Raw genomic sequence first — 19,398 nt, forward strand, 5'->3', positions numbered from 1 at the left:
ATCCTAATTTCTATTTATTATAAATGTTATATCACTGTCTTCGATAAAGTTTTGTCTATCCATTTATGGTGTTTATTTTTATTTTGGGGGTATTTTTTAATTTATTTACTTCAAAAGGTACCATATTTTCTATGTAAATTATGCTTATTTATATGTTTTATTTTATTTTTTTTAACTACATTAAAATATCATTCCAATAAGTTCTTAGTGCTAAAACCTAAAGATGAAGTGACTTTGCTGTCTTATTTTGGCTTATTTTAGAATGCTCTAAATTACAGTTTTCCCCATTCATTTCTATGGGTGCCCATTTTTGACCCAAATACAAGATTAAGGAGTTTTTTTTTTCACCCACTTAACATTGTAGAATTGACTCAAAAAAAAAAAGTGTGTGTTCAGGAGGCAAATTTAGGAAAAGTAGCCAAGTCTTGTACCGCTCAGATCAAGGAAAGTTTTTTTTTTATTTTTTTATTTTGGGGGTATTTTTGAATTTATTTACTTCAAAAAGTACCATATTTTCTATGTAAATTATGCTTATTTTTATGTTTTATTTTTTAAAAAATTTTTAACTACGTTGAAACATCATTCCAATAAGTTCTTAGAGCTAAAACCTAAAGATGAAGTGACTTTGCTGTAAATTTCGCTAATGGATTATATAATCAGATAAGAAATCTGTAATCTGAAAAAAGTTAATGTTTTAATAGAGTTGTGTTAAGCCTCTCTCTCTCTCTCTCTCTCTCTGTCAGGGTTTGACCTGTGTGAGGTGGGTCAGGAGGAGGTGGTGTTGAAGACGGGTAAACAGGCCAACCGTCGCACCATGCACTTTGCCCTGCAGTCACTGCTGGCGCTGTTTGGTGAGTGTCACGTCACCCTCAGTGTTAATGTTAATTTACCCCGACTCTTTCAAGCTTAATAATGATGAGTGAATGTTACCTTCATTTTTAAAGCCTGAAAAAAGCGCTTTTTTTAAAATCCATCATAAAAGTAATCCATACGACACGACTGGGTGGTTAGATGCCTTCTGAAGCGAAGCGATGGGTTTTTGTAAGAAAAATATCCATATTTATAACTTTATATACTATAATAACTGGCTTCCAGCAACGGCCGTACACGAGTCAAGTTCTGGTGGAAGAGTGACCTCTGACCCGAAGCATGACGTAAGACAACGCGGAAGAACAGATGATGGAGCAAAACCAAACGTCAGTCACAAATTAGAAGTCTAAAATTTTAAGTTTTAAATAAGTGAAATAAGTGACAACGCATGGTTTGTGGTCAAACTGAACACGGATTGACATGAAAATATAGTAAATAAATACATTTAATTAAAAATAATAATAAGTAATGCATTGAATAATACGTTTATTGGGTTTAAAATTGAATACGTCTGTGAAAGAATGCATAGTAAGCTATAAAAAAAATTTAAACAACAACGGAAATAGCGACAATTATGCATATAAATGACTATATATGGGCTTAAATTACAACCTATGGGCAATTTTTGTAGATCCTTTTGTGAACTTCGTTTTACAGTTGTTTATGCACAGCAGGTCATCTTAAAAGTGCCGTCGGAGCTATCTACGGCCGTTTGGAGCCCTCTGCTGGTAGGGAATCGTAAGATGGCCGCTCGAACACTTCCACTGGCTTCACTGCCTAGTGGCCGTTTAGAACGTCATGAGCTATCCAGTCATTATATAGATCAGTGGTCAGGTCAGAGGTCACGCTTCTATCGGAACTTGACTCCCGTGGTCGTTGCCGGAAGCCAGTGATTATAGTTCGTAAAGTCTTAAATATGGATTTTTTTTTAAATGTCTTCCAGCATTTATTAACCCATTGTAGCTGTATGGATTATTTTTATGATGGATGCACTTTTGTGGAGCTTTAAAAACTCAGACTCTATTCAGTGCCAATGCAAAGCTGGAAAGAAGGAAATTAATTAATTAATATAACTATAATGATTTGTCCTAAAAGAAGAACGTCATATACACATAGGATGGCTTGAGGCTGAGTAAATCATGGGATAATGAACATTTTTGGTTGAACTATTCCTTTTAAAAATACCAGCGCAGTCTCACCCCAAAAAGTCATATAACTGACGTTTTGGGACGTCTTTTGACCATACGTCAATATTCGCCTTTTTAGGGCCCCCTTAAACGTCGGTAGATGAGGTTATGGGATCCTAACTCTACCCCAGACCTAAACCTAACTCGTCACCTAACTGACGTTAAAGGTAAAGCGTCAGTTGTAGGACGGCCTGGGATCGCCATCTACCAACGTTTAAAGGGGAAATGAAGCGGTGAATCAAGTTTACATGATTTACAAGATGGATTTCCAATATAATCAACAATTATATAAGAAACATTACAAATGTAAACATTTAGAAGAAAAAATGAAAAAAAATTTGTATCTTTCGCCGCCAGGGCGCCGCCATTGTGCAGTTGACGTCACGGGGTTGGTTGGCTCAAGTTTAACAGGCTCTGGGCATTGAAAATCGCGACATCAAACTGTGTTTACACCAGTGTTTTGACCGCGAACGACTAATGTTAGGTACAGGCATTAGACTAAAAGACGACGTCTCATGTTATATGTTGACAAACTGCACATAGAAACATTGTTCGCGATGTCTGCCGTCAGATATTCCCGTCTCGTCAACACCATGTAAGTTACGTTGCTGTGTAGAACAGTCAGTGGTGGTTTGGGGCAGAGAGCGGGTTTGCAACGCTAACTTACCAGGTGTCAGTGTGGCTGTTGTCCTGCGATGCCCTCCGTGTCAGAGTCCATCTGTTGTCAAGAGGTTGATCTTGAGCATGTGTTGCGTGGTCAATTCTGCATCACCGGCGCGCACGTTTACCATGCTGTGCCGGGAGGTAGACGTGTGGAAGCGGCGATGCTTTCCCTGAAGGATGTCGGAGCGGAGACACTTTTTCCTAGTATATGTAGGCTGTAGCTAACGTTACTAGCACTACCAGTGCGAAAATATGGACGTTTCATTTCCTCTTTAACAAATACGTGCTAACTTACATGGTGTTGACGAGACGGGAATATCTGACGGCAAACATCGCGAACAATGTTTCTATGTGCAGTTTGTCAACATATAACTTGAGACGTCGTCTTTTTGTCTAATATCTGTACCTAACATTAGTCGTTCGCGGTCAAAACACTGGTATAAACACAGTTTGATGTCGCGATTTTCAATGCCCAGAGCCTGTTAAACTTGAGCCAACCAACCCCGTGACGTCAACTGCACAATGGCGGCGCCCTGGCGGCGAAAGATACAACGTTTTTTTCTTTTTTTCTTCTAAATGTTTACATTTGTAATGTTCCTTATATAATTGTTGATTATATTGGAAATCCATCTTGTAAATCATGTAAACTTGATTCACTGCTTCATTTCCCCTTTAAGGGTAACCTAAAAAGGCGAATATTGACGTATGGTCAAAAGACGTCCCAAAACATCAGTTATATGACTTTTTGGGATGAGAATGTGTTGAAGATACAGATATCAATTCAATGTTCTTCCTTGAAATGCTTTAATGTTTCCTTCAGACTCCACCGAGCTTCCGAAGCGTCTGAGTCTGGACAGTTCCTCGTCTCTGGAGTCGCTGGCCTCGGCACAGTCCGTGTCCCACCAGCTGCCCATGGGCTTCCCCAACCCTCCCTTCTCCCCCCCGTGCCCCGACAGCCTGGCATCGGACGCCATCTCCGTCTACAGCCTGAGCTCCATCGCCTCCTCCATGAGCTTTCTGTCCCGTCCCGAGGGAGCGTCCGAGTTCATTAGCCAGCGCTCGCGACAACAGGAGCTGGAGCGGCATCGGGGCGGAGCCGGGATTTTCGCGTCCCACAGGCACACGGCAGTGCCGCGCAGTCGCTCGTCCCCACACGGAGCCGTGGGAGGACACGAAGACGAAGAGTACGAGGGATACAGTATAATCAGCAGTGAGCCGCTGGGAAGCCAATGCGACACGCTTCCTCGTCCCGCGAACCACAGGAACCATCGGGGCGCGGCGCGCGGCGGAGCCGGCAGGGGTTACGCGGTATCCGTGTCCTCCCGGGGAAGCGTGAGCACCCCGACGTCCCCTGTCAAAACCACCCTCGTTCCCAGTCCCAACTCCCCGTTCCAGAAGGTCGGGAAGGTGAGCAGCTCCGACACGGGCGAGTCCGATCAGTCGAGCACCGAGACGGACAGCACTGTGAAATCCCAAGAGGAGCGTACGTCCGGAGCGCCTTTGGACCCGCAGGAACTCGCGCAGAAAATCCTGGAAGAGACGCAAAGCCACATGCGGGCCGTCGAGACTTTGCAGAGAAGCGTCCCGCTGGGTGACGGGATGAGCAGCGGAGGTCCTCCGACCCCAACCGGAGGCTCTGCTTTCCGTTCCTCGGAGACGAGCGCGTTCAGTCGGCCTAGTAGCAGAGCTAGCATCAAGGCTCAATCGTCTCCGCTCCCGACCCGGCCCAAACCGCCTTCGCGGACCTCCTCCCTTCAGAAGATCAGCTCGGGATACAACAGCCCCGCCACGTCTGAAACGTCCCTGAAGGAAGGCAGTCAGCCCTCGCCTACTTCCGAGCAGTTCAAACTCAAGTATCCCAGCTCGCCGTATAGCGGACACATCTCTCGCTCGCCCAGTAACGTCTCGCCCAGCTCGGGGCACCAGTCGCCCGCCGGGAGCGCTCCCTCCCCGGCGCTGTCCTACTCCTCGACGGGTTCGACTCGCTCCAGTCCGGCGGACGCCCCGGATATCGACCGACTCAAACTCGCCGCTATTGACGAGAAGGTCCAAGCGATCCACAATCTCAAGACCTTCTGGGCCAACGCGACCCAACAGCAGCACTCGGGACCGATGCGGGTGCTCCGCGGCGGGAAACTGAGCACCGCAAAACGAGACGTCCTGGGTCTTTTGAACCTCTCGCCTCGCCATGGAGTGACGGGTCAGGATTCGCCCGGTCAGGATGTGGCGCTCGAGCACAGAAATCCACCAAACGGCCATCGCAAAATCGATCCGAAGAGAGTCGCGCCTTCTCCGACGGCCTCCACCGGTTCCAGTCCCGGTTCGCATTCGATCCGACTGCCGACGGGGAACGGGTACAAGTTCCTCTCGCCGGGACGGTTCTTCCCTTCGTCTAAATGTTGAGATTCCGTTCCCTCTCTTGATTAAGGAGTATTGGGAGTATTTATAACTCTTGTAAACAGTGGAAAGGACAGTCTGGGTTAGGAAGTGCACATTCCAAGAAGCCTCAAACTGCCTACTGTTTTCATTTCCGTGCAGAGAGCATATAATCCTTATGCTTCCACCGACACTGTAAAGGACCGTTTATATATGCAGACTGATCTTAGACCTGCGCAAGGCATGTCAGATTAAAAAAAAAAAGAAGAGATTATACCAAAATGGTATTTCAACAAAAAGACAAAAAGGCTCGCTGTTTGTGTTAGTGAATATGATGCGGCTTTGACTGGTTTATTTCTTTTGTTTTCTTTATTTTATATATATATATATATATATAATTATTGTTATTGTTATTATTATTATTATTATGGATGGTAATTGTTATTACAGTTATTTGTTTTGTAAATTAAAATCAACGTTTTGCAATCAGTATTATACGTTTTTATATTGTTAAAGAAGCAAATCATGCACAAAAAAAGTTGAAAAAAAAAACATTTTCATATTTTTATTGAGATGGTGACGATGCACCTGACCTGACTTCTGTGTGAATTGAGTGTCAGTATTACAGCATGGGTTCTCTTGCTCTCCAGTGATTCAATGTCTTTTTAACAGAGATTTTGCATATGTGGACTCTCATCCGGACACATCCCAGTCATTTCTCAGCAAAATGGTCTCAATAAAAAGTTTAATTTACCCTTGTGGTGGTCTGCTATTCATTTCTTTTTTTAATATTTCACCTGCATTATATCTTCATTAATAAAACAAGAGCATTTTACTGTTATAAAACAGTTATTTTGCATTGCAATTGTAATTAGCATTAGCATTCCCGTTACACATATTTAAAGTCCCCCTGTGGTGAAAATCAAGCTTTTAATGTTGTTTATGTTTATATGTATATGAGGTGTTTTTAATATAAATTCATGAGTCTACAGCATTGCTGAGTGTTTCCTCCTTAAAACTGCAGTGAACCAAAGACTTTTGAAATCGCTGGTGTTTCTGACGTCACAAATGACCTTATAACCAATCAGATCAACGTGTGATCGTCAACCAGTGGATCTCTGACCTGAGTGAGTGAGTGAGTGGAGGCGGGGCTCATTTGCATATACATAGAACCGTGTATACTAAATGAGGCAAGGGTGTCGAGTTACATTCAAGATATTTTAAGGCATGACAAAAAAATTTCAAGGAAATACCGTTTACTTTGGTGATCAAAGATGAGTTTTAAGGGATAAAATGATTGACTACAGGGGGACTTTAATTCAAATCAACATAAATTAAATTCAGTACAAATTTTCTGTTACTAATAAATAGTTACAATAATTTAGCTTTTTTTTTTCTTTTAATTTTGAAGTTGAATCAGGGCTTGAATGTTTACACTGTAAAAAAAATATTTTCAAGATTTGTAATCACAACATATTTTCTTTTGTCAAATCAACTTTATAATAATTTATTTAGTTGAGATAACTTATTATTTTGAGTTTCTGATGATTAAATTAATCCACTTCATTGTATTAACTCACTTTTTCCAGTTCAATCAACTTCAAATTTTAAGGCAACCCAGGTTATTTACTTTTTATAAGTTAAACCAACAATATTTTTTTACAGTGTAGTAATCACAACTTTTTTTTTTGTCAAATCAACTTAAATAATTTATTTAGTTCAGATAACATATAATTTTGAGTTTCTGATGGTTAAATTAATCTACTTCATTGTATTAACTCAATGAAGTGATCATGCTGATGATATAAGACAATACGTTTGGGTTCATTATATATATATATATATATATATATATATATATATATATATATATATATATATATATATATATATATACACACAGTGTATTGATGCCCCGAGACTAAAATTATCAGGGACCACCTATATATTTTCAAGTGTAAAAAATACTGTGAAATACCCTTTTATACTGTGAAAAACAAAAATATTACGTGTGAAAGATGGAGGGGGAAAAGGTTGTCTATTGTGTTATCTTTTTTAAAATCTTCAAATAAAATAAATGAAGCATATCAAGTCCACACAAAAATAAATAAATACAAATTGGAGGTGCTATGAGAATACTGCTGTATTTTTGGAGTTAGGCCTATTCCTTGTTTTTCTTTCAGTACCATGGTATACCACCAGTCACCAATAGCTGAATATGATTTTTTTTTTTTAATGGTTATGATTGTGAAACGTTTTGAGACACTTCTAAATTTAACAGCAAATAGCCTACCCAATCGACTTTTACTTATTAAGAAAAAAAGGTTCCCTTCATCTCAGTGGAATAAGATTTTGTGACTTTTCATACATTATCTATAAGGTTCCCTTCATCTCAGTGGAATAAGATTTTGTGACTTTTCATACATTATCTATCTATACACACACACACAAACTGGGCTTGATTCGGTTATTCTGAAGGTATGTAAATGTTTACACTTCTGGTCTCCGGGGTCAATATGACCCCACATTGAAATGAATGGGAAATGTGAAAACTAAAAAAACTAAATATATTTTCTTCATGTGTCAAAAAAAAAATCCGGCATAAATCTGAAAATGTCTACACAGAAATGAAGGCCTAGTACTAGAGCATAAATGCAATGTGCATTAAAAAAAAAAAATCATATGCAAGCTAACGTTGTAGTTGAGGAATTGTGTGCAGCATTGATGAATAGATGATAATTAAACAACAAAAAAAGAAATATTATTTTTATGATTAAAAATTTATATTTTTTGTACAATTACTCAATCAATCGTGTAAACAGGAAACGAAGGTTAAACGTGTTGAATGCATAAATGTAAATAAACTAATCATACGAAGTGGATAGTGTAGGAAAACCATCATCAAGTGTCCAGCATGCCTGTGAACTTCTTCAGTAGTGAATAGTGATTAAAAGCATACCAAGGGAAAAGTTGAGAACATAACAGAATGGCCTACACAAATATACGATTTGAGTACATAATTAAACAGACTCATGTACAGTGGGCTATATCAGAAAATCAGTATACAAGAAACAATAGCATTATCCATATTATTAAACATTTGGTTGGGATGCGATAGAAAAAAAAAACGCAGCACATCACAGGATGTGATAGGGCGCGGGGAATACATTGGCTTGTGACGCCAGTCGTGACGTCGGCAGGCCTGCGCGCAGCCGTAACCGGTGAAAAGAAGATGGTGCTCATCAAGGAATAGTAAGTAGAAGTATTTTTTTCCACCTCTCCAGGCGAACATTTTATTTGCTTTCGATTTACACATGATAAACGAGTATCTGCTGGTTCTCGGTCACTTTTTGAGGGGAAAATGTAGACGCGCGGAAGTGGACTCGCGCCCGGGAACACCGGCTCGCGCATGAGGCCCAGCTTTAGCATGTAGCATTAGCATGCTAGGCTAAACGAAACTACTTGCCATTCATTTTCAACGAGCGGTACGTTAGCACGCGATGCTATTAGCCGTCAAGATTAAACGACACCAAATCTGGTGATTCCCTCACATACAACGTAATATACATTGATTTTTACCAGTTAATATTTTCAGAAAGTGTCTGACTAGATAGCAAGCGCATTGATTATAACACTTTCCCCTTTATTTTAAAAACTCGCTATTTAGTGATTTTGTGCGGGTTTATCTAAGGCATTAATGACAGCAAAACCACTTGACAGTTCGGCAACTTTTTTTAGTACATTTCCGATAAAATCAGGTATGATGCCGATATATTATATAACGTTGCAGACATCTATTTACGTCTAGCAAATGTAGGTGTTAACTTAGTTTAGCTTTTAAATGGACAGAGACACTTAAAGGGACAGTTCACCCTAAATATTTGTTACTTTGTCATCACTTACTCTCAAGAATGAGTTTCCTATATTAATTGAACACAAAAGAAAATATTTGAATAATATGGCCAATCAGACAGTTGATGGATCCCATTGACTTTCATAGTAGGAAAAATACTATGGAAGTCAATGGAGTCATCTACTGTTCGATTACAGACATTCTTTAAAATATCTTCTTTTGTGTTCAGCAAAAGAAAGAAACTCATACAGGTTTGGAACAACTCGTTTATTTTCAGATAATTATTTTTGGGTGAATTATCCCTTTAAAGTTCAAGTTTTAAAACCAGTTAATGGCAGCAGGTTGGTCTATATAGTTGAATAGTGTTTATTAATGATTAAACTGGCTTGACCTTGCACGTTTAGTTCGCCTTATTAACCACTTAATCTATCTATATTTACTAGTGTGACTGTTCGCCTTATTAACCACTTAATCTAACTATATTTACTCGTGTGACTTGTTTTTTATATACATTCTGTTTTAGACATTCTTGAATGCATCCAAATTGGGCTTAAACGTTAATTTGACAGGTGACCCTAGTTTTAAAGGGCCCGCAGTCATTCATTTCCAACCTGTTCTTGTTTCCTGTCAGGTTTTATCTTTCTGCTCTCTAGGGATCTAGTTATCACATTTTAATTAGGTTCTCATCTGTTGGACAGGCCATGCTTGAAAACAGTCGCTGTATAGCCTTTAATCTGAGAGAGATTGGATCAAGATTATGTCACGATGTGCCACCTTATGAAATCCAGCACCTTTTTAACCTTCTCTGAAGGTTCAAAGTATCCACCCTTTAGGTTTGCAAGAGCATGCAAATTTGAGCGATCCTCACGTCACATGAAGCTGCAATGCAACAGGTGTGCGTGGCTTTTGTTCCAGAAAACCCTCCGGACAGTGTCAGAGATCTAGCATGATCAGTGTGTTTGCTGCTACGACCTACGTCTACTGACTAGCCAATAAAAATGCAACATGACATAGCAATAAAACTTAAAACTATTACCTCAATTTTACAAATATAGCCAATTTGGCCTCTTTTTCCTTGCCATGACAGCATCCATATTCTCCTCTTTCATTTCCTCTTTTTTTTCAACGTACATACAAACTACAGTTGATAAAGTGCAATTCATCTTGCTCTATTGTTTTCTAAATATGTTGTGACGTTTTATTTGTCTATACTAACTTGCGTCGAAGCCTACGATTCAAAAGGTGTCATCATCGAACAGTCTACACACATGCACCCAAGTTTATTAGATCCGTGTCGTACAGTGTGATTTGTAATGATCCTCTAGGATTGGTGAAATCGCAGAGTCTGGATCAGGCGGTAGATGTCCCGTGTCTGTTGTAAGAGAGCAGTTCTTGAGGTTTTCAGGGGAGTTTCCGTATTGAGGAAATGAGTAATGTCGAAACTGATGTATGTTTTCCTATAAAACATGTGTAGACTGTTTATTATGCATGCTGGTGTTGTATTGACCCTGTTTCTGCAGTGTTTGCATGGGATTGACGGGGCTTTACTACTGTAATAGATGGACGGTCATGGATGAATGATTGGTGATTTAGTTTCTTTTCTTACACAACTTTCGTAAACATTATATGTGAGCACTCGAGATGAGCTGTAGACTTGAATATGGTTGTTTTATACAGTAAAAGTTATGTTTTATTGGTAAAACTGCATAATAGCTTGAGTTACATTTAGAACTAAGTAACATTACGTGTAATAAACCATTATATCATCGTCCAGGCTGGTTATTATTAGTGCTTGTTTGTTGACCACAGTGGGTATAAAGAGCTGTTGGCTCTCAGGAAACCAGGTTTGAGTCTGAACTGGATCATTTCCCCTCTCTCGCCCCCACGAACGTGCTCTACTTTCCTGTAATAGTCTCCATCCCGTTAAAAAAAACTGTGTATTATGTATGTTTCTGAATATTGGAATTATCGTTAGTTGATGAAATTGCTTGTTTACTACTAGTAATAGACTGATGATATATATCAGCCAGGCTGAATAATTATCTGATATTTACACATTTAGAGAATATCAACATTGGCCTATTAACAAATGAATCAAATTTGTTTTAGTAGAAATTGTTTAATTTAAACAGCTGTTATGACTTGCTTTTAATTATACATACATATATATATATATATATATATATATATATATATATATATATATACACACACACATTTGTTTTATAAATAATGTATGTTTATTATATATATATAATAAATATATATATGCACGCAAAGATTTTTTTAATAATATTAATTATTTATATATAATATTTATGAAGAAATTTATAAATAAATGTATTATTATTATATGAATTTATAAATATGCAAAAAAATATTTTATAATACTATTTTAATTATATATATATATATATATATATATATATATATATATATATATATGAAAATTATAAATATTTATTTGTTGTTATATTTATAAAACTTCAAATAAGTATTTATTTATATATTTTATATTGGTATATATAAATATACACTGATATATATCAGCCAGGCTGATTAATTTGTTTCATTACAAAATTTGTTTCATTAGAAATTGTTTAATTTAAACAGCTGTTATGTGACTTGCATTTAATTATATATATATATATATATATATATATATATATATATATATATATATCAAAATTTTGTTTTATAATATTACAATTTAAAAATATATATATTTATGAAGAAATTTATAAATAAATGTGTTATAATTAAATGTATTTATAAATAAGCAAAAAATACTTAATAATACTATTTTAATTTAATACATATATATATATATATATATATATATATATATGAAAATTAGAAATATTTATTTGTTGTTGTATTTTAAATCTATACAAACAAGTATTTATTTATACCTTTATAAAATATGTATTTTTCACAAGTATATACACTTTTAAAATATAGCTTGAAAAATATATACATGAAAATAAGCAAATATTTAAAATATTAATTAAATTTATTGACAAAGTTAGAAATTGTATAAAGTAACTAAACTGAAAAAAAGGCTTTTTCTTTTGTATCTTTGTGTGTGTAACGTGCACGTTTTCTCTTCTTTCAGTCGTGTGGTCTTGCCATGCTCGGTGGAAGAGGTGAGTACAGCATTTTTTATTTTTCACACTTCCTCAGCTTCTGATAAGTTAAACATTGACTGGAAGTGCACAGTGTCACTTTAACCTTGAAAACCCAAGCCTTGTTTCCTAATGTTTTCCATTAGCTGCATCAGTACAACAGACAATCGCGTAAAAAACCTCAGCGCTTTGAGCTGGCCTGGCGCGTCGAGGATGTGATCAGAGCAACATGGACAAGATAAAGCTTGTCGTGCATGTAGAACACCGGCGCCCTCGGGGAACGCTTGAGTCTCGCGTGCTTTTGAGAGAAGCGTGCTTGATGTTTGCTTGATTGACATTGTTTGATATTTTGCATTTAGGATGCCGTCGATTCATAGCACTCTGCAGTCAGAAAACTTGTGTGAAGTCCTCCTGCAGCCTGACAGCTGTCAAGCAGACTGATTCCAGTTTCAGAAGCGTTCAGATATGATGCACAGATACCAGATCTTCTTTCAAAAACACACTCTAGGGCTCTGTTCCAAAACACAGTGAGGGTCTCACCCGGATAAGAAAGCTTCAATGGTTCTATATAGAACACTAGACTCAAGTTTAAAGAACCCTCAATGCAAAAAGGTTCTATATAAGGCAAGGCAAGCACATTTCATACACTGTGGCAATTCAAAAAGCGTTACTGAAAGAATTCAAATAATCACACAAAAAAAAGCAAGGAAAATTAAAACAGTTCTAAAAGAAATTAAAAGAGATGTATGATACAGTTATAAAACAAATAAAAAGATGATACATAGATAAACGTCTCATCTGGTAAAACACCAGTGTATCATATTTTTCAAAATAAAAATTACCTAAGTTATGCATAACACGTGTCCTAACTACATGCGACGCGACGCCGTGACACGCGATAAAAGGTATCTTTTCCATGTTAATCAGAGTTTTTGTCCTAACCAGATGCGACAGCGACACGCAAAGTTTCTAATTTAGATACGGTGTTCTGTCGATTTTTGCTGCCTTGTCGAAAAATGCTACCGTAGCGCGAATTGATCACAGAATGCCGATTAAAGTCGTATGAAATACAATTCTAATACAATTCTAAGTTATGAGTAGCTACTGTATACTGTAGACTACTGTTTTTATTTTTAAAACGGTGTGAAAAGTAAAAATTACCATAAAATATTCATCTTTGACTTGTCAAAGTACACCTTTTCTTATAGTAACTGAAACTTTCAGTTATTCCTTTTCAGCTGGCTGACCGTACAAATATTCATATGGTAGTAAGCATTTTTTAAAGGGAAATTATACATTATAACATGAAAATGTACCTTTTGTAAAAAAAAAAAAACTAAAAAAACTGTGAGTCTGCACATGCGCATAACCGGTAAGTAGGAAATCTCGATGGGTAGCATGAATTGTCAGAACACCGGTTCCTATTTCTGCGACGGATCCGCCCACACAGAGATCTCATTGGATGGAAGTTCTGCATGTCATGAATATTTAATCATCAAACATGGACGACGAGGAACTGATTGTCGAAGTTCAAAGGCGTTAGGTCACTGTGCCACAAGCGATAACGGATAATTTACCTCAGATTTTGAAAGCGTATAATATACGTTCAAAATGAATTCTGTGCAAACATACAACTGTACTTCAAAACAAAATGAGTCAATGAGTATATTTTGTTAATGTTTTGATTTTTAATCATGTTATTTCTTGATTTGATGAAGTCCTTACCCATTTCCGATGTGAGTGCGGGCCAGCAGTGCACTTTCACAGAGAGACTCCGCCCACACGCTGTTCTGAATGGCTGTGATTTTTGATTGACGTGTCGCGTCTAGTGTGGACAGACACACTTGCTCTGGAATTTTATTGCGTCGCGTGTAGTCAGGACACGGTGTAATACTTTCATAATGTTTATTTACTGTTTTTCTAGTGATAAAGTCTGTTTAATTCATACAATTTATATTAAAATTAATTAAAAACTTAATCCATAAAAGGATGCAATGATTGGAACCCTTAAAAGCTTCTAATAAATGATTTCTAGAACCTTTTCTTGTTGATGAACCGAGAAATACTGAGAATCCACGAACGGCATTATTAGTCCTTTTTTTCTAAAGCAACATTTTAAACCCATGTTCACACATACTCGTTCAAGAAATTACAGTAGCTGTAGCATTTTTATCTTAAAGAAGTGGCCAAATATTGAAGATTAAGTGGACATAACTATTAATTTACATAAATATGAATAACTATTCATGCACGTTCACTGTTTGCCTTTGTTAAACTGGTTTTGCCATAATGTCCCTCTAAGGCATCAATCAGTCACACAATGCAGAGTTTTGTCTTAATATGTGAAACTGCTGGAAGGCACACATTTTAATTATACGAGAGCCGTTTAATTCCCCAGATGCTGATCTAGTGTTTCCTATAGGAAGTCTGTAGGCTTTGTGTTTTCATGCATGTAAGACTGCTAGTTTCTCTTTGATTATGATGTTTTCCTTATTTTACCGGGTAAGATTTCACAAAAAAAAAAAAAAAAAACTTCTCTTGATATTAAAATGTTTTTTCCGAGTGGACTTTTTAGGAGTGTACTACTGTAGCATGTAGATGACCTCAAAGACAAGGGCTATTTTAGTAAGTGATTTATCCATCTAAGTGTTATTTTAGTTTCATTGAGATTTTAGATTAATTTTATGAATTAGTTTTCATTTTTATATTTTCAAAGTTTACTAATTATGTTGTGGTTTTGTTATCTAAATTAGTCTAGTTTTTTTTTTAGACAAAGTTTCATCTTTGTCTGTATATTTACTATTAATTTTTATTTCTGTTTAGTACTATTTTTATTTAGTTTAGTACATCAAGTTAAAATAAGGGAAAATTGGATGTTGCCTTGGCAAAAAGTTATATTTATATTTTATTTTAAGTAATGGAAATATTTTCATGGTTTTAATTCAGTCATCTTTGATTTGGTATTGACTTAAAGGGGACTTATTTTTCTTTTTTCAATGTTCATCTTTCTTTGGTGTGTAATGTTGCTGTTTGATCATGAAAAAGCTTTGCAAAGTTCTTCTCTATATCAGTGTCAGTGTTTTTGAACTGCTGAAACGCCTTCATTGTATCTTGAGTTTCTTCTGGGAATGAACACGTCACAATATTCCTCATTTAAATAATTAATATGCAGAATAAATGGGCGGGGCCTGGTTTAGTGAGTTAGTAGTGTACAATGGAGAATATGGAAAAATATTATTATTTTAAACCACATCAAGACTTTGTAAAAGTACATAACCGGTCCTCTTTAAGTGTGCTTATGCACTGGTCATCTGTACTCTCTGACCTGTTTCTCTGCTCTCTGCCATTGCAGTATCAAGTCGGGCAGCTTTTCTCGGTGGCTGAGGCCAGTAAAAACGAGACGGGTGGCGGAGAGGGCATTGAAGTGCTGAAGAACGAACCGTACGAGGAGGAGGGCGAGAAGGGACAATACACACACAAAATTTACCACTTAAAGAGGTAAAAACAAAGTCAGCAGCTTAGGTTTATTCTGTAGATCAGCAAACTTTAATAATATAGTCAAGTCATTTTTTTAAAACACGTAGCCCTCAAACCGTATTCACTTTATAGCCCTTAATCCTGTTATTGTGGGCACAGAGGACTAAGGTGTGATCCTTCGATAAAGTTTTAAGTCTTCGATAAAGTTTTGTCTATCCATTAATGGTGTTTTTGTTTATTTTGGGGGTATATTTGAATTTATTTACTCCAAAAAGTACCATATTTTCCATGTAAATTAGGCTTGCATATATGTTTTATTTTTTTAATTTTTTTTTAACTACATTAAAACATCATTCCAATAAGTTCTTAGTGCTAAAACCTAAAGATGAAGTGACTTTGCTGGCTTATTTTAGCTTATTTTAGAATGCTCTAAATTACAGTTTTTCCCATTCATTTCTATGGGTGCCCATTTTTGACCCAAATACAAGATTAAGGAGGGGTTTTTTTTCACCCACTTAACATTGTAGAATTGAGTCAAAAAATTGTGTGTGTTCAGGAGGCAAACTTAGGAAAAGTAGCCAAGTCTTGTACCGCTCAGATCAAGCGAATTTTTTTTTTTTTTTAAATAAATCAAAACTATTTTGCCCACATTTGTCCAGAATACGGTTTTAGGGTTAAAAGCTTTTTATAATGCATTATAAAATTATTTTTAATGCATTAAGAATGCCTTGCAGTGCACATTATAATGCATTGTATGGTTTCATGAATATTTGTTCTAATACATAATAATACTTTTCTATTACACATTTAATGCATTACAACACATTTCAGATGTAACAAGGACTGCATGTATGATAATGCATTATAACGTACATTATGAATACCTTTAGAAAGCATTATACATAAAAGCTTTAAGTGTTACTGATTTTTTTTCCACTTTTAATTACTGATTTTTATCCTAAGGACAGATGTGACACATCTCAAGTGTTTTGCGACACTGTTAATTATATGACAAACCGTTCAACTTCACGCAAAGCTGTGAATAATTCTTCTGGCTTTGCTTCAGTGCTTTTGTGTTTTGTGTCCGTCCAGTAAAGTGCCAGGCTTTGTGAAGATGATCGCACCAGAGGGGGCGTTAGTTTTCCATGAAAAGGCCTGGAATGCGTATCCATACTGCCGCACGAGTGAGTGGAAATCCTTTTCATCCGTTATACTGCACAATCCGTCACTGTCATGTTTTTATTGCATATGGCAATATGTAATGAATTACATATTGGGACCGATGTCATGCATATACAATGTTTTTGATTGTTTCATGAAGTTCTCACATTTGTGAAGAATTAGGCCAAAAACATACTCACGCAGGTTATTGTTATTCAGGTAGCTTGCTATAAACGTTTAAAAATGTTAGCTAAACATCTCTCCGCCGACCTGAAAGAGTTTATGTCTTCTTGAGTTGCTATACGATCTGATTTTCTAGCTATAAAGTGCATTAGTGCCCACTTTTTCAGCCGCGTTGGTTCCAGAAATATTATTTCCGTTCATTTCTCCCATAGGGATTTAACAAAAGTATTTCTTTAAAGCATTATGAGCCATGAATCTAGGCAATCAGCTCTGAGGTGAAGTACATTACTACAAAGTTTGAAGCAAAAAAGCATTTGAAAAGAAAGCACTGGGCTTTAGTGAGGGGAAAGGACTACAATCCCATAAAGCATTGCAAACAGCATTATGAAATTAAAAATGGAGAAAAATAAATCTACTCATTTCAAAATGTTTATCTATTTGAAGTATTTTGAGAGCAAAGGGAAACCAAACTCTATTACTCTATATAGTCGCAGTGCTTCAGTGGAGTGGGCGGAGCTAAAGAGCTCTTTTGATGCATTTTGCTTGTCTTGACTCTGATTGGTGGAATTGTATGTACAGCATCATGGGTAATGTAGTTTTTCACCACGAATTCCACTGTTCTAAAACAAGTTGAAATAATGTGGGCTGGCGGCTTCAACTGAAGCAAATACTGTTAATAAACAAGCTCGTAGTTCACAGTAGGGCTGTCTTTAAAGGTTTATTGTTTAAGCTTTAAGGCCCGTACACATCAGCACACGTTATTCGTCAGCGTTTTTCAACGCGTTTTTTGTGTTCACACCCAAGCGATTTTCGCTGACGATGAGCCGAGTGAACACGCAAATTCATTCCCTGTCTTTAGATGGCGCCAATTTGCTCTGCAATATCACTCTATATCTATTTTCTTTTATCAAGATGTTTGTAGTCGCGTTTGTCACATAGTTCTTTATGTCCTAATGCCAACGAGAACAGCAGCTCTACGTTCATCTTGCCTCGCATCTTCCTTGTCTTATTTCTTCCCAACTATGTTTCTTCCTGGCAGTGTAGACGGCGACGCTACTTGGCGTAACTCTTCTTCTCCGTTTATGTATGTGTGCTCGACAAGACTGTTTTGTGTTTGAGCGCCCCCAAGTTGTGTTTTACTGTAATTTCAGAAGCTCCAAACACATGAGCAAAAGCGCCAATCTCATTGGTCGGCAGTGTTGGGTGTAATTTGTAATTTAATTACTTTTCCCTTGAAAATGTAAATTAAGGGATTACTCTTCATTTATCTGTAATTTTATTACAGTTACTTCTGACGTAATTGAGGTAAATACTGTGTATAGATCAATCCGAACTCACAGCGATTCGTATGCATTTTATGAGGTGTCTAAATCGTATGACCGCACTCGTATGAATTATTGTAAAATATGTATGAAAAAAGTGTGAAGTCATGAGATCAGACATAAAACAATAGTGGGTTTAATCCCATCAAAATGTATTGTCTGATGTTAAAAAGTATGTTTTTATAATGTAACCTTCTCCACCTTGGTCAGTTTAAGGGTAAGTCATGCAATTTTATAGTATTTATTTGAAAAAAATTAAAACAGATTCATGTCTATCCTTGTATGATTCAGCTGGTTGAGATTGATATGGGATTTTGAAAGTAATTAGTAATTAAAAGTAATTAAATACTTTTTAGAGAGAGTATTTAGTACATTAATCGAATTACACTGTTGAAGAGGTAATTAGTAACTAGTAATTAATTACTTTTTTAGAGTAACTTACCCAACACTGTTGGTCGGATAGCTTTTGACGCAGCGCGTTTTTTTTTTTTTAAATGACACTTTTACGTGTCGTTGTGCACACTCACATTGGCGCCCTTTGTTTAGTCACAAGGCGTTAGACGTCGACGAATAACGTGTGCGAAGTTCGTCCCGATGTGAACAGGCCTTTAAGTTATTGTTAAAGTTTATTGAGTTTTTCCTTCCAGAAGGTTTGCGTTTATGTATTCAGAGTATGTTTTAGGCCTTAGTCATTTGTACTGGTCTGTTTTGACAGTGGAAATATGAATGTTTTCTGTGTCACCTGATTATTTTTCTTCTTTTATTTTTGCATGCTGCTCCATTCTCTTCAGTTGTGACTGTAAGTACAAAAACTTGCCGTCATTGTGACTAGTTTACACTAAACTCATTTACACATTGAATTTAATAGAAAAGTCTTCGTTTTATTGTTTATCATTTCAAACTAGTTTGTGTCAAATGTTTTGCTGTCTGTCTTTTTGATAAATTATCATTGTCATTGCATGTGGTTACATTTATACTCCTAAGTAGGGATGGGCAACGATTAATCACGATTAATCGCATCCAAAATAAAAGTTTGTGTTTACATAATATATGTGTGTGTAGTGTGTATAATTAATTTGTATATATAAATACCCTCACATGCATGAATATATTTAAGAAAAATGTGTTAATATATCAAATATTTATATTTATATATAATATTAATTGTGAATAAATAAATA

General features: G+C 36.5%; 2 protein-coding genes across 5 annotated transcripts in view; both read left to right on the forward strand.

Moving 5' to 3' along the window:
• The window catches only part of ttc28 (tetratricopeptide repeat domain 28), a 352,746-nt gene extending 346,896 nt beyond the window's left edge, over positions 1–5,850 (forward strand). For all 4 annotated transcript variants that reach the window (XM_039676346.2, XM_039676347.2, XM_039676348.2 and 1 more), the window contains 2 exons: positions 744–851; positions 3,541–5,850. In XM_039676346.2, coding sequence (XP_039532280.2) covers positions 744–851; positions 3,541–5,123 — 1,691 coding nt within the window. In that variant the 3' untranslated portion in view covers positions 5,124–5,850. The remainder of the gene's footprint in view (positions 1–743; positions 852–3,540) is intronic.
• A 2,385-nt stretch (positions 5,851–8,235) lies between these two features.
• pitpnb (phosphatidylinositol transfer protein, beta) overlaps positions 8,236–19,398 on the forward strand; it is a 28,925-nt gene continuing 17,762 nt past the window's right edge. The window contains exons 1-5 of the mRNA XM_039676962.2: positions 8,236–8,348; positions 12,065–12,095; positions 15,427–15,572; positions 16,644–16,735; positions 19,009–19,016. Of these exons, the coding sequence (XP_039532896.1) occupies positions 8,329–8,348; positions 12,065–12,095; positions 15,427–15,572; positions 16,644–16,735; positions 19,009–19,016 (297 nt within the window). The 5' untranslated portion in view covers positions 8,236–8,328. The remainder of the gene's footprint in view (positions 8,349–12,064; positions 12,096–15,426; positions 15,573–16,643; positions 16,736–19,008; positions 19,017–19,398) is intronic.

The sequence above is a fragment of the Pimephales promelas genome, chromosome 23, assembly GCF_988280905.1.
Source record: "Pimephales promelas chromosome 23, fPimPro1.hap1.1, whole genome shotgun sequence".
Classification (NCBI taxonomy): domain Eukaryota; kingdom Metazoa; phylum Chordata; class Actinopteri; order Cypriniformes; family Leuciscidae; genus Pimephales; species Pimephales promelas.